Below are 16109 nucleotides of genomic sequence, written 5' to 3' on the forward strand. Positions count from 1 at the left end.
ATGACTGTTGCGCCTGTTACTTTCTCTATGACTTTACTTAACACGAAATCAGAGTAATGAACGCTTCTCTAAGGCTCTATCGCCGTATTCTAAAGCTACATAGGAACCTTCCTCTAACAGCTAAGGCTTTAGGAGACCAGTATTTAAAAGATGAGTTTAGAAGACACAAAAATGCTACACGAGAACAACTCACAGAATTTATCCAAGAGTGGAAGGTAACTTGCTTGCACTTCTCGCCAAGTATTATGTAACGAAAACGGTCTTATCGAGAAAGTAATGGTCGTAGTTTTGGAATTGTGGAATCCTATTACACAACATGAATTCGTTACTAGATAAAAGTTTTAGAATGTATCTATTTTACAGTGATTTATTATCTACTCTGTAAATTAGGTCTAGCTGTACGTGACCGGCAGCACAGTAATGTTGTTATTTTTTCATTCCTTTTCTTTTAATTTTCGCCGCACCACGTTGAGAGACATTTGTATATTACTCTTGAATAAGAAAAGTGTTAGTTAGATTCAAGTGTCAATAATTTCAAGCAGTTTGTAAAAAGGTGCGAGTTTTGAATAATGAGGGCAACTGTGGCACGTTTCATACTATTAGTAAGCTCAAGGATTGGATATTTCGCTTTATAAAATAATCCAAATAGTACGCGCGCTCTGATTGGCCATAAAACCATTTTACATGAGCGTATGTAAACACAGTTTTCATTCCTCTTTCATAAGTTATTTTATAAAAGAACTGTAAAATGGTTTCTGTGTTTACATAGCCTGATGTAAACACTTGGGTGGTTGGGAGAGCACTCAACAAGCTGGAAACCACTCTGCTTCATGTCGTGGTTTCCTACGCCTATCTCATGTTCTCCCAACCTCCCGCGTGTTTACATCAGGCTATGTAAACACGGGAACCATTTTACATTTCTTCATTATCATCCAACTGCACAAAGTAGAGTACAAATAATGCGAGAACAGAGTACAAATATCCTGCGATATTGTACAGTTATTTGGACCGTTGGTTATTTTTTGCAGTAAAAAAACCTGTTTAACTAGTCAGCTGAGCGTGCTATAAGTTCTGCTTTTCCCGCCTTACGAGAAATGAACTGAAAGACTAAGCAGAAAAAAAAGCAGTCAGATATTAAATAACTTACTGGACATTTCAGTGTGTAGTATCACTGAATATTTACTAGTTTGTATTTTGACTTACCCTACAGGCTCATCAAAGTACAACAACTCGTTACACTACTTAGTGATAATACACACCAAAAAGTCTAATAAGATAAATTTTTTTTTTCTCAGGGAGCATGGTAACAAATCTTACAATCTGATTGGTTCTTAGCATGGTCAGTAATGCTTTTGTGAGTCACAGAGAACATTCCTAGTTTTCTTGCCATTCTTCTTAAATAAATTTTGTTTTTCCAGCTGGGCATTATTTTGAAGCAAAGTATTTTTTAACAAATGAAGCCAATTAATAACTTATTGTCTCTTTTCTCACTTTAAAATCTCTTTGGTTGCCAGCTGAAAATTGTTTTCTAGAAATACATGGGCAAGAGTTACTTTTTACTTCATAGGTCACTTCTACAAGACAACTGAAATAAAATATTTATGCCCAAACTCAGCCTTATTAATGCATAATAATTTAAGATTCCTCTGTCAACATTAGAAGTAAAAATGACATAAGATGGCATTCTGTGTGGTTTAGGAAGCTTTCTAGCATCAGCAGTGTTAGCTGAGATAAAATAGTAGTGGGCCATTGAAGCTAAAATTAAAAGAAACTAAAGAGGATTTAGTTAAATTTTATGCTAGAGTTTCTATGCAGAAGTTTGCTCCAAGGACAAAAGACATGGAACAATTGGGCTTACATCAACTACCACCCCAAAGCAACCAAAAATATCCATTAAGGAAACTTTTAAAGATGTTCTCTGAAGTAGCCTGTTTTATTTATTATTGATGCTGCAATGGGGTGGAAATCAACCCATTGAAACATACAACATCTAATATCTTGGAATTTTAAAACTTCCAATGCTCATCTTCATCACATTTTGGAGCCTTGGCTTCTGTGGAATCACCATCAAACCAACTAGGGTTGGGTGAGGGTTGTCTTTTCTGTATATATCCTCTTTTTCTGTGAGTAATCTCACTCAAAGCTGTTAACCAGACCCTACACCACTTGCTGACAGGAAAGTGAGTCCCAACGCACCTACTTTGTGAATAATGAATTCTTCAATTTTTTATTCATTTGTAGATGTATGCTGATATGTTAGAAAGACAGCAAGAACTAGGAAAGGACTTCGGAAGCTATTTATCAGAAGATCAATTGTCAAGTGCGAATGATGAGCAGTTATGTCAGCTTTACGCACTACACCAAGAAATAGCCACTGACTCAGACACAACCAAAAATCATTAGTTCTTAAATGGGTATGAACTAAATTTGTTGGAGAGTCTCATATCTTGTGCTTTGGTGGAATAGAAAATGGTGGGTACCATCAATAAATGAGCAACAGCAGTCAAGACTTCAAAAGAATACTTCACTGACAGTGTGAAATAAACTAAGGATTGTCATGTCCATTCATGGATCCAGAATCCTATGGTTCATGTTCTATTTATAGTTGTGTATTTGGCCAATCAGAGTAGGTGTGTACATGTATCACTTAAAGTAAAACTATGAAAATTAAAGAGTGATGGTGTTGCCATCAAATTTGAACATTCTTGTGCATGTTTATGCTGTGGTTTAAATTTTCTCAAGGTGTGAAATTTTTCAAAACAGCTTAATCCTTATTTTCATCATCTGTAATACTTATGATTACATGAGTCAACGGAAATAATAATCAAGCTAGTTTGAAAAAATTCAAACTAAGGAAAAATTTGAAATTCTTTTACCATATGTATAAATTTTTTTTGTATAATATGCTAATAATGCAGATAAAAACTTGAACACATGGAAATAGTTCTGTGTGAGAAAAAAATAAATTTTTAATGAAGCAAATTAAATATGTGCACAATATCAATAGAATATTACAAAATGCATGCTGTGAAAAATTGCTATTGTTCATATCTTCTGACATTATAATAATTTTTCTCTCTGGGCATGAAATGACAACAACCAAAACCCAAACTTGAAATTGTAACAATCTTATATTCTTGCAAACAGAAATTAAATACTAAGACATGAGGCATATGTATCAAAAAAAAATATTGTGCATACATGCAACAGTCTGTAAAGTAGTATCCACTCTTCTTCTGGAAACCTTCTTTTGCAGTTGCTTGTTCAAAAAGTAGAACATGACAAAAAAAGAGAACTATTATTTTCAAATTTCCTAATTTGTTGGGTGATGGGGAAAGGAGCCACATGGAAGTTGAAATATAGATCAGTATTTTGAGTTGGTTGAGATAAGAAAAATTTATTTTTGCAATGATTGATTTGCATGCACATTTTGTAAAGGTTTTTCTCTTGGACCAAGGATAACCCATAAATTAGGATAAAATAAAACCTCACAAAATGTTTATGTGACATGATAGTCATAAAAATTACAGTTACATTTCTGCTACTTAACATATGAGAATTTCCACAGCCATTTAGTGGATCAGAAGTAGTTAGTTGATGAACTTCTTAACAGTAGGTTGTAGAAACATAATATTATATAGTGTAGTTGCTAGGCCAATCACAAATGGTGCAAGTGCGGTCAACTTTGTGTCAAGTCCCTTTGGAGGAAGTGTATTTCTCATAACCTAAACAGGCATCTCTCATTGAGTTCATAAAGGTTGGCACTCCAGTCTGAGGATAAATAAACAAAAAATTAACTATGGCATGCAGAAAACTTAAATGAATACATCATTAGTATTCTTGGTACCTGAGGGTGCCATGAAGTCAAGGGCAATAGTAAAGTTTTTGGAACACATCATCCAATCTCAGGATATTATTAATAGCGAACTCTGATTTGACAGTAAAGAACATGTACCAGTATTCCTAGGTTGTATTTTAAAAGTCTAGGAGAAGTGATCCAAACTTTCTTTTCAGAATATATAATGTGTGTCATAAATAGCTTTATGTGCATTCTTATTTATTAGAACAAACCTTTGCAGCCCAGTTAATAAGCCAAGTTGGGATACTTCCTCCAGGATTGTCAAAGTAATGCATGAATGCTAGAAGAAGTTAATAGATAAATGTCTCAGAATACCACTGGTCTTTTTGTTACAAATGGTAGTGCACATTGATAAAAACTATTTTAGGTAATTTAGGCAAGCATAGATAGTTCTTGAAATGAGTTCCTCTCAAGGGTGCAAGATGCTCTTTTAAAGTCATGCAAACAATTTCATGTAATTACTTTGATACATAAGCCACCTGTTCAGTACCTTTTGTTCCTACTTTACCATCACTCTGAATTACTAGACTTTGGTGAAATTCTTTCACTCTCACAACCCCTGATTTTTCTGGAATCTTGGAAAGTGAATTACTTTCAGCTAACACAACAACAGATGGAATACTGTTTATTTCCATTTCACGCATTTCTCGTGTGTATACATACTGTCAAGAGTAGAATTTGAATACAGAATTTTTTTGTCAAGGAACATAAATGCACAAGAGAAATTAAGCTATACAAGCTTTTCTAGTGGTTTATCTGCAAGTCTTTGGGGTGCAGATCAAATCTCCTGGTCTTCCATCCACTTCTTTAAATCTCCCAGTTCATGGCAAATTTGACATTTATTAAACATAAATGTGAAGAAATCAATGACAAGCAATTTTATCCACATCAATAGTAATTAAGTTTATTTTCTACAATGGTTGTATTTTTTGTGAAGAAATGTTTTATACTTTTGATTATGTGCCTCCATTGTCAGTAAGTGGGGAGAGACTGGAAAAAAGAAAGTGAATCAACTAACTGTGGGAGTGGGGTGGGAGTGGATGTGGTCCAAAGTTAAACATCTTCCAATTCCAGGGTTAAAAAACTTAAGAGAGGCTTTATTCTAAGGATGGTATGGACCAAACCAGCTTTAATTTAACATTTAGAGCCTGATTACCCTTGTGTATTAAGTGGCAGATGGCAATAGTAATTACATGATGGCAAAGAGGATAAGGATTGCTGGAGGGATAATGACAGATACAGTGAAGTTTGCATTTAGTGCATGGCCCTTATTGATTGAAAAGCACTTTTTAATTTCAAAATTAGAAAAATTATGTGGAAGGTTACTACAAAAAAATTAAAATTACAATGAATACTGGCAGTGATTTCCAAAGGATACATCTCTGTTTGACATGGGCCATGGATAGTTTACATTCCAGTAAATACTCTTGACTCCATCATCATCAAATTCATAAAGTTCTAGTTAAGACACAAATCAGTTCATGGATTCTAATTTTCTAGCAAGGATATTAATAACAACCTAATTTCCTAGCTAGGATATTTACAATTACAACCAAATTTTTGAAAGTAACAAACAACAACCATTCATTGTCCAGGATAGTAAGATTTAATTTTTGGTCTGTTAATTAAATTGAATTAGGGACAAATTTCTGGCCAAGCCAAGTAGCATCAGTAAAGGGCAGGTCCACATAATGTTCTAGTAGAAAGGGGGTCTGATACATTTTTGTGGGATCATGACCTTGCCCTGCACTAAACAAAGCCCTTGGTCTCTGCCCTGACCTGACAATTTACTGATTGAAAAAATGATTAAATGTGTATATTGTTGCATTTTTATTGTTAAATTCAAACTCTATCGTATCGTATCCAGAGTAATGTTAGACAGCGTAAGTGGATAATCACATTACAATTATCCATTGACAAATACTGAAAAATGAATAAATTTGAAGTGTGAGTGAACCTCACCCTTGACATATCCATCCCATTTCTTTCTGTATTCTAAGTCCATATAAACATTTTTACACACATCTAGACCAACATCTTCAAGCAATCCTGTTATTTTGTATTCATATAATCCAGAAACCTAAAAACGGCAAAATTAAGCTGTAAGCCTTTGATTACACCAGTTTTATTTTTTTTTAACTATGAGGGAGCAAATGTACAGGATTAACAGAACTATTATTTAGTAAGAACAATCCAAAGCCTTCTGTGGGCGGTCTTTTTCAGTTCTTTTTTAATGTTTCCCATGACTAGCACCAATAAAGCAGAAAGCTGTGAAAACAATTTATTAGTTTCAGCATTTTTTGCTTTAAGTTCCTTGTGAAATATAATTTTCATTCTGTCCATCATTGAACATATCTTTCCAAGAGTAAATTTGCAAAAAAAAGTATATGGGTGAGGTGATGAAGATATTGAAAACAATATAATACCCTTTTCCTTGATGATTACCAAAGCAAAACCTTGTAACAAACCATTCAAAAAAATAATTCAGGCTAATAAAGGTGTTTAGGGTCTTTTAAAAGAACAAGTATTCAACACTTATAGGTTGACAGTAATTCTCAGTAGTCTTTAGTAAGTTCTAATCTGTAGCACCATTCTTGAGTTATTAGAATCCCTTTAAATTACATTTAACTCTTAAACAATGCCCTACAGATACCAACACTAACCTCGTCATACTTTCTGTATATCTTACACTGTACAGTTTCCTTAAGAGACTCTGTAAAGAACTCATACCCGTCCAGATTTACATTGTCAATTTCACGCGCTGCCTCCAAGAATTTGGCTTCATCAAACCCCATGGGTCCTCTATATGTCTTCTAAGTTTGAGTAAGATCATTCAAATCCTGAACATTGAAATTTTTGGATGGAAATTATTTAATTAGGTTTTAAATATCAGCAGAAATTAACAAATGTTGGTGTTTAGCAAACATGTATCAGAAAAAAATTTCAGGTCTGTACCATACTTGTGATGACAGTGGGAGTCATGTACACTGTTTTGAGGTATAGATATTTTCCTTGAATGCATATTGTTCATACTCTTTTTTTCTCTAAGTGAATTGACACTAAAAGGAAAAAGAAACTCTCATCTGTACTCAATAGGGACACACCTATGTGTAATGTTCACCACAACAGGTTGCTACAATAACTTTTCCACTAGTCAGAGTTTCCCTTCTTTTCATTCTGATACTGTCAAGAAATCTGTTATCACAACAGCTTAATTATATTTAAAAAGTTAGTCTTCCAAGTTATTACAAAGGAGTGTCAATTTCATCTCTGAAGAACTAATCACATTATCATATAAACAGCGGAAAACATGTGAGGAACGATACAAACTCAGACTCTCTGTAAAAATTTTATTTCACAGGGAACTATGAATTCAACCTCTGAGTCCCACTCAGGGAGGGTACCCATAAATATGGCAAAAATTCCTGAGGAATTGTTTGTCCTAAAAAACAAACCTCACAATATGTCTGTTAAGAATTAACTTGGAATGGGTTTGCAAAACAGCGATTAAACACCCTAAACAATGTGTTGACAGAAAAGGAAACTTTCTAGGAATAAATTCAACATTGTAAAGGATTAGGGAGAGAGACGATTAACTTGTTTTACTCAGACAATTTTCTTTAAATAAAGTAATAAGTAAATTTGTATTGAAAATCTAATTGTATTCTTTACTCTGGGTTTCGGTGTTTTTTTTTTCTCATACATATTCCTTACCCTTACAGCAACGAAGCAGATACCTAAAGGGACCTGTTAGATCATACGCTACCTGCATCCTTAAGCCTTTATATACTTCTGTTTACATTGGTAAAAGCAATTATATGGGAACAGAAATGATAAGGTTTGCTCTGCAAGGACACTTGGAGAGCTCATTCGAATAAAAAAGCCACAAATTACAAACGAGAGAAGAGGCAGGAAACTAATTGAAACATCACGTAAAAAGTGTCCAAACGTGTTGATCTCAAAATTCAGCTCAGATATAATCTTTACCTTTACTTTTCCGGGCATATAGGGTTAAATCAAATGATAAAATATTGATACTCACCCGGGATTCATCGTAGTTTACTCAAGACAAATTTTCCGTTGACTTGCCAGTAAGTTTCGGGAAAAACTGTGAACTCTCGACCTTCAAGTAAACGTGTAAGGAGAATTGGGCTTTTGACCAATGATAGAATCAATTTGTTCCACTGCTTTTTTAATATAACAGGGACAAAAATGATATTGATTTCAAAGAAATGTTTTTTATAAAAGTTTTACAGAGAGAAAAAAATTTTCCTGTGATATTCTTTCAATTTATTTCTTTAAAATGTAGCTTAATTGGCAGAAAGCTTGATCATTTTCGATCCTCTTAAAACATGATGTTGACATACATGTGCGATCAGATGTCCCGTCAGTTCCCCGACTCATTTAAGGTTGTCACCAGAGCAATTGGATCATGCTTCTAAAAATGTTCTCGTCCTCTAATTATTCGCAAATATTTACAATTTCCCGCTGTCAGGGGAGTTCATCGCTCATAGGAAAGTTAAAAAATGCTGTGCGAGTAAAATCAATATGCGATTTGATCCGAGAAAATCACTTCTGCTGTCCGTGGTTCGTTTTGCTCTCGCCTGGAGTCAACTGCCAAATCTTCAGCCCGGGGATACCGCACCATCATTCGCTCTCCAAACGGTTAATGGCAGGATTGTGTACAAGAAGAATAATGGAAACCCTAGAACGTCAACGCACCCGGTCATATTTCACCTGTTCACCAAGCGATCGGCTTTCTTGGAAGCGTTGTGGACAAATGAAACTTCTCTGCAAGAGTTCATCGAGTATTCACCAGGGAATACTCACTACGTATTCATGTCATCCTCGGACTCTACAGCCCTAGAGGACGTGCTTTGGCTACGAAAAACTCTACATAAAGCAGTAGAGGATTACTTTAAAAGGTGAGTAAAATGCGTCCTAAAACCTACGAAACGCGCCAAAGGCGCTGGGGAGGCTATACCTTAAAGGGGTAAATTTTGTAGACATGTGCAACCCCTGGGGTGTTTTAAAAACCCATAATGACGGCTGCCAGTGCTGTCAAAGTTATTAACGATCTGAGAAATGACCGTAAGGTAAACATTATTTGTTGTGCTGGTGTTTTTCTCACAATATGTAGGCTCAGGCAAGGACTCTAACCATCTTCCTCTAAAACTGATAATAAAATTCCAAGAAATAAGTGCTTGAAATTTTTATTTCCAATTTCCAAGAAAAATACTCAGTTATGTCAGGCCCTGTGTTTACCTCAAAACTGTTGCAAAATACAAAATGCTTCTGAAGAACGACATACAAGAAAACAATTTTGTGTCTGAATTTTTTCTTTCAGGCGAAAACTCTCAATGGAGCTTGTGTACCCTAATTTAAAATAGTTTCTTGTAAATTCACTGTTTCTTATGGGGCCAGTTGTTAAGTGCTTGTATTAAATGAGAGAAAAAAATTACATGATGATACAGAGATAGGTACTTTATTCCAATGCCAACATTGAATGATTATTAATAAAAACAAATAATCTATGCTCTCAGGCATAAATATGTTATGGGCCTGACTCAGTCTCATTAGCCAGAGTGTTGTCAGGATGATTTTGACCAAGGCCCAAAACATGTTAATACATGGGAACTTTGACTGTATTTCTATAATTCTCACTTTGGGGGGCACTGAAAATAAAATTATTTAAATAAAAATAAACATGAAAATAAAACAGCCTGAACATTTACGCAAATGTGCAAGTGCATTTAAGCTCTCCAAAATCTTTACTTTAGCCTGCAAAATGTACCATAATGCCAGACAAAGTGATAATAATGGGTAACACTTTGTGTCCTTAATAGCTAAGCCTGTGAACAAGAATGAGGCTTCATGTAAACCTGTCGATATCCAAACATTGCTACTTTTTATATCTAAATTCCTCTGTTAAAATTGACTAGTCCTTCTTCTTGAGTATATCAATGTCACCCTGGACCTCACTCCTGTTCATAGGTTTGGTGGTTAAAACTAGATTATTGATACCTCTATAGGTAAAATGAATTTTGGCCATATCCACAAAATGGGACTCTGCATGGTACCTAGCTTTGTAGGATAGTTTTTTTTAAATTTTTCAATAGGAACCTTCACAATCTATCTTGGAGGAATGACATTTACAAAGGTGCTGACAAGGAGAATTTGTCTAACAATCAAGAGTTTCTTTAGTTGGTGATGATTTCCTTTATTCTCATGACATTAATGTGTGATTCAGTGGTAATATATTGTAAGGAGAAATTAGATGGGGTTAAAAAAAGGGTTAAGAGGGGATGGTAGGTTAAATAAAGAGATAACAAATGCTGCTACTTAATTCAAGAATTAATATTTCATTGATTAACACTTCTACTTTTCAGGAAGACAAATGTATTGCAACAGGATTTGAAAACAACATGCCAGAGGTACTATAAAAAAATCAGACATGATAAAAACAATGATTCTGTGGAAAAGGAACCCTTTTTCAAGCTGTCACAACTAAGAGCGCACCATGCAACTGTAACTAAAGACAAATGTGGCAAAAGTTGGGTGGCATCATGGAAAGATAGGCTTCATTTTGCCAGTCTTCCAGTATATGACTTTGGAAACTGGATTCCCTATGCATTAATGCACTGGCCTTGCTTTGGTACAGGCTGTGCACTGGCTCAAGTTGTCATCAAATCACAGGAAGGTAAATCCATTCTGAAGGTGTAAGGATTGGAACATTTGAGATAGTAATTATGGTGCATGGCTGGCAAGAACTAAGTAAATGTCAAAAATATTTTAATTTGAAGAACCAATTAAAAAAAGTGAGGACTTTATCGCTGGATTGATCAAGGAGGTCTGACAGTCCACCATAATGTAAAAGATGGTAAATGATACATCATACCATAAATTTAGTATACAAAGATAGTCAGACATTAAAACCATGGGTAAACACTGACCCTCCAAAAGTAACCCAACAAAGTTTAGGTTACATTTTGCAAAAATTCAGTTTTCTTTGTGGACTCATGGGATTGTGTTCTGGTGAAATTTACAGCTTCTTGTTGTGATTCAGGTAAGGTAAGAAAACTTAATGTTTTGGAGGTAGTTATTGATTCCCTTGAAAGGTAAGGCATCTGAAGAACTTTCAAGCCATTCACTGTCTTAAATTGCAACAAGGCTTTGGTCTCAATTAAATTCTTTTGATCATCTTTTTTCAGGTGAAGTGATGCTGGTAACACAGAGGTTGGATGCAAGATATGATTGGCTGCCATCACCTCACAATTTGATTCACAAGGGTGCTCATTATCGTGTTGCTTATTATGGAAATGCTTGTCACTTTAAATCTGACTGGGAGGAAGAAAACAGGGATGGTGTCAGTGACGAAACACATGAAGATCAGAAAACAAAGGCCCAGGAAGGGCATATTGCTTTAGTGTCTCCTGGTGGAGACTGCTCTTATTTTACTAAGGTTATGAAAATGAGGAATTTTGATGAACTATGCTTACTTGAGCATGGCTCTTTTGTTTGTCCCTCAAATTTATTTTTTAAGGAGTGGGTCATACTAACTTTGGGAGATGTGCCAAACATACTTTGTCTAGATATTACGCTCTATGCTTTAAAATTTCACTAGTTCTCTCAAGCTTTATACCTTGAAAACCACAAAATAAGGAAACTAAGGATTTCATCATTGCAGGTCCTACAAAAACTACTCTCTGTTGTACTTCAAGTTGTATTGTTCTGAATGTGCAGGGTTTTTGGAGGAAACTCACTTAATTTTGCTTTTATAAGAACTTTTTAAAAGTGATAACTTAGATTTCTTAGCCAAAAGTTGTGAGGTCCTTGTGATTCTTACACGGACATCTTTCTATGTAGTCACTCACAAGTTCTTGATCACTTAAACCTTTTCACTCCCAGGAGTGACCAAAGCAGAATATCTCCTTACAATCACATTATAGTTTTGGACAAAAGAGATTTGAGAAGAAAGAAAATGTCAATTTGTGGATATTGTCTGATGCAACACCAAATTCTTAGGGCTAAAATTATACAAAACATGGGACACAGTGTGGAGAATTGAAATTTAGGTCTTGAGAGTGAAAGGATTGATTTCTTATTCATTTTCAAAGTCTGCGTCCTGCAAAGGATTTGCCAGCATTGTACTGTTTTATCATTTTTTTTACAGAAACATTGATTTTAACCTAATTTTCTCTCTATAGATTCACAACATGAACAAGGTGGGAGTTAAGGCAGTTATAATATATTCTGAAGAAGATGCACCAATTAAAGAACTGAGTTGCAAGGGTCACCACTGCTTCAAACCTCTTTACACACCAGCATCAATGATTTCACATAAGGATGGTATTCACATCAAACACTTGCTGCGTGCTAAAATGAAGCTTTATGTTTCCTACCAGTTTACACCTCAAGAAAATTTTTTCTTGGGTATTGATGGTCAGGGAAAACTGGCTGAAGTGGGTTTGTTTCTATTCCCTTCAATGAAGTTCATGGCCTATGAGGCAAAATGGTGAGTTTGGTAGCTCATAACAAGTTGTTTTACTGTTTTACGCATTTTTCAAATTGCCACTTAAAAATTTATGCAATTAAGTTGAAACTTGTTTTATGTCCAGTTACTGGTACAAAAAAAATACATGTTAATTTGGTCTGACCAGGGGTTTTGGGTATTCAGGAATTTGTTTGTCTTGTTTTAATCAAGCATACAGAATGCGCATCTAAGTTACACATCTTTTAAGAAATTATCAATGGTATTTGGTATGTAGACAAGAGTCAAGAACCTAAGGCAGTTTTAGGTATTTAGTACTTAAGTATTCACAATTTGAAGGTATACTTTTATCACTGGCATCTTTTGGGGAAAAATGGGTATAAATTTATTTTCCCAGTCAGAAAGGGGATGAGCCCTTTTAAAAGGAAAAGTTTCATGAGATGTTTAATTTAAATAATTTTTAAAATTCATCTCTTGTTCCATTAGGTTTAATTACAAAACAGACTTAGTCCACAACTTGACTGGCAGTGCAAAGATAATCCATGTGTTTAACCATACACTAATGGAAGGAAAGACTGGTGCAGTGAGAAATATAAGTCTTCCACCACTTGAAGGTCAGTTGTTGCTATATTTCTGAAATACCTAACCAGTATTTTGCTTTACACCATGCATTTTCAATGCCAAGTGTGAAGAACACAGAGGGACTCTCTTCAGAGATGTAGTTATAGGTTTTGTTAGTGACCTTTGAGTGAAAAAATTTATAAAGTTATTACTTGTTTCTTGTGCATAATACTCCAACCTTGCACACCCCTAATGAGATGGCTAGAACATCTTTCAAAAGGAAATATACCATTCCTATCTTATTTGAAAAGGGTTTGAAATAAGCCAAATATTTGTTTTAATTTTGTGGGCTCTTCAATCATAAATTGATAACATTAACCTGGAAAAAGTGAGGGGTTTTTGTAGTATTAAACAAGGACTGAATGAGGTTGAGCATGATATCAAAACCAATCAAAACCAAGATCTGATAATTTGTGATATCATGCAAAGTGAACTCAACAATTGTTTTGTTATACATTTTTTTAAACAATCTCAAAAAGAAGACTCTTCTCACTAAGTTTGCAAATTTTTATTAACACTTCACAGATGAGGGACTTGGAAACTAGGCAAACTTTGAACTTGACATGATAAATGCTGTATTGTATATGATAAATGCATTATACAATACAAGTATTAGGTTACCATGTCAACTTCACATGCTATTGTGTATGGATTGAATGCTCTTAACCAATCAGATTTTTCATAGTAAGTCTAATGTATAATATATTTTTTTAACCCATCCTGAATTTCTTCCATTTTCCTGTAGAATTACAGATGTACAGAAATGTAGAACTGGACATGTCCTTGTACTGCCCTGGTAAAAGTGACTACTCATGTCCTCATTGGGATCATGTTGTCCACCTCACTGTTTGTTGTGATAAAACCAGTCCACTGTGTGGGGAGGAGTTGGGCCGCTGGATAACACCTTACAGGAGGTGAGATGCGCAAAAATCTTGTTTCTAATTTCACTTCCTTCTTGAGTTCTTAAGAAACAATATCTGGCGTGAAAATGAAACTCATGAATTATGATAACAACTTGTATTGTACCAGAAGCCTATAACCATTTAAAAGCACCTTGAAGTTTGGCTTTTGGAAGCACTCAGAGCTAAACCTCAAGGTGCTTCTTGTAAGTCGAAGCACTGTCAGTGATGTTTTACCTTGCTATGCTTTTGTAGGTCTGTAGGACGTTGGTTGACAAACATCACACCTTTATTACCTCTGTTTACATCTGAAACCTGTACTTTGCAAATGAAACATCCTTTCTGGGAGCGAGCTTGGAAGCCTTCTCTTGATATCAGGCTGTCTGATCATGTTAGATGTAAGTATGAATATCAAAGGTGGGTCTGATCCTTCGCCTCTTGCTGGCAAGTGCTTTTGCAAATTACTGCAGCTTTACAGGTTTTCCCTGAAAATTTAGTACATTTGGAATCACTGGTGAGAGAACAGCTCTGATATACGCGACGGGACCGTTAGTCTCAAGTGTTACACAGAAAAAAATTTGAGTGTCAAGAGGGTTCGAACTTTAGGCTCAGTCCTCTAACACCGAGTTACAGAGAACTCGTTCTCGTGCTAGGCCCTATATTAAGTTCATATGAAACAAGTTCCTTGCGTGCTGTGAGCATCAAAAGTGTCGAAAGCGTTCTCTGAGGAGACATAGTGAGGAAGATAGTGAATTTGGATTGGTCGTCCAAGATCTTACAGAAATTTTTGTCGGCTTGGGACATTGAAAAACTCGGATTCCCCCATAAGGATTTCAACCTGAATACGGGGACTGCATATGAAGGCGTCATCGTTTCACAAACTTGGAGCTCCTTTTTGAGCTCCCACCAACGCATTTCTTTTTGACGACATTTCTCATAAGAGCTTGATTTTTTATCCCTAAATTGTCCCAAGAACCTTAAAAATTTCTTAGAATATGGTTGGGGATGTTAAAAAAGTATTTAGGAAACGGGAAGCGGTTCGCATTTTGTGCGCGATAACGTTTAGACGAGGGACGCAGACATATTTATAATGACTCAAGGTCATGAAAAGGGTTGAAATTGACTGAAATTCATTGTTATGTCTCTAGTCTCAACACAAGCGTACAGTGCACGACAAGAGGATCAATACAATGTTCCTTTCAAGATCATCAAATTATTCAGAGGTGGCAAGTTTGACAAGAACTACAACAAAAAGTATCACACTCGCATCGTTAGAATTCCACCTGAGACCACTCAAGTTAAACTTGTGGCCACCATTAGTGGCCATGGCAGTGACAACAATGGTTGTGCGGAGTTCTGTGTCACATCTCATCATTTCATCGTAAACGGACATTCAAATGTTCAAGTATTTAAAAACGCGGCTACAGCAATGGGCTGTGCCAACCGAGTCAAGGATGGGGCGGTGCCAAACGAGCATGGTACATGGCTGTATGGAAGGGATGGGTGGTGCTGTGGAATGGACGTGGTGCCCTGGGTAGTGGATATCACAGAACAAGTTCGTTTTGGAGATTATAGAAACGAAGTCAAGTATTTTGGTTGGTTTAATGGTACTGACCCACACCCCATCAGGGATCCGGGGGAGATAATTATGCGGTCGCACTTGGTTTTTTACAAATCTGTGCAGGATCAATTTTCTGACGAAGTTTGACGATGGCATTACTTTCACCGTGCCATATTATGCGCGGTTAGCATCTATAAGTTTTGTAGTCTTTCAATTTTATCAGTAAAGAGTATGTTTATTTTCGATTTGTCTTTCCGAGTCGTTCCTGGTAGACTAACAATATAATTTCATTTTTACGTAAAAGATAGACGGGAAAACCATGTTTGTTAACAAGGGAATGAATTATTGTTCACGTTTGATCGACAAACTAGGGATTTGTCACAGCTTCTTTAGCCATTCTCTGGAAAACCTCTGAACACTTCTAGGGAAATATGTAACGGCTTTTTATCAAACCAGCGAGCCCGCCTTTATGAATCTTTGGATTGGTTTGTATCGCTGAATGTCCGAAACTCCATAAGCGTATATCAGTACTACGCTAGTCTAAAATTCAAATGCAATTTGCAATCCTGTTCTCAAAACAAACCCTGGCTTGGCCAAGACCTTCTATTTCCAGGGAACAGTGCCATCGCTGCTGAAGTATAACGAGGTGCTAAGGAGAACAGTCGAACAATAAGATTG

General features: G+C 35.7%; 3 protein-coding genes across 4 annotated transcripts; 2 read left to right on the top strand and 1 right to left on the bottom strand.

Moving 5' to 3' along the window:
* The first annotated feature begins 1 nt into the window (after position 1).
* On the top strand, positions 2-5829 carry LOC113671062 (succinate dehydrogenase assembly factor 3, mitochondrial). The gene is made up of 2 exons (XM_027187273.2): positions 2-215; positions 2242-5829. Exons 1-2 carry the CDS (start codon positions 57-59, stop codon positions 2401-2403), a joined length of 321 nt encoding a protein of 106 aa, XP_027043074.1. The 5' UTR covers positions 2-56; the 3' UTR covers positions 2404-5829.
* Positions 2953-8614, bottom strand: LOC113671061 (phosphatidylcholine transfer protein). Of its 2 annotated transcripts, XM_027187271.2 has the most exons (8): positions 8582-8600; positions 7902-7982; positions 6523-6699; positions 5822-5939; positions 5238-5317; positions 4350-4521; positions 4072-4139; positions 2953-3771 (listed from the first exon to the last, which is right to left on the bottom strand). In XM_027187271.2, the coding sequence occupies exons 3-8, from the start codon at positions 6652-6654 to the stop codon at positions 3691-3693; spliced, it is 651 nt and encodes a 216-aa protein (XP_027043072.1). In that variant the 5' UTR covers positions 6655-6699; positions 7902-7982; positions 8582-8600; the 3' UTR covers positions 2953-3690. The 2 variants fall into 2 exon arrangements, with proteins under 2 accessions (XP_027043072.1, XP_089038619.1); XM_089182493.1 differs by lacking the exon at positions 4072-4139 and having other exon boundaries at positions 8582-8614.
* On the top strand, positions 8233-15676 carry LOC113671059 (uncharacterized). The gene is made up of 8 exons (XM_027187270.2): positions 8233-8784; positions 10249-10559; positions 11071-11321; positions 12067-12374; positions 12837-12964; positions 13717-13885; positions 14126-14268; positions 15019-15676. Exons 1-8 carry the CDS (start codon positions 8408-8410, stop codon positions 15576-15578), a joined length of 2247 nt encoding a protein of 748 aa, XP_027043071.2. The 5' UTR covers positions 8233-8407; the 3' UTR covers positions 15579-15676.
* The last annotated feature ends 433 nt before the right edge of the window (positions 15677-16109 follow it).

Source organism: Pocillopora damicornis, chromosome 9 (assembly GCF_964200805.1).
Source record: "Pocillopora damicornis chromosome 9, jaPocDami1.2, whole genome shotgun sequence".
NCBI classification, from domain to species: domain Eukaryota; kingdom Metazoa; phylum Cnidaria; class Anthozoa; order Scleractinia; family Pocilloporidae; genus Pocillopora; species Pocillopora damicornis.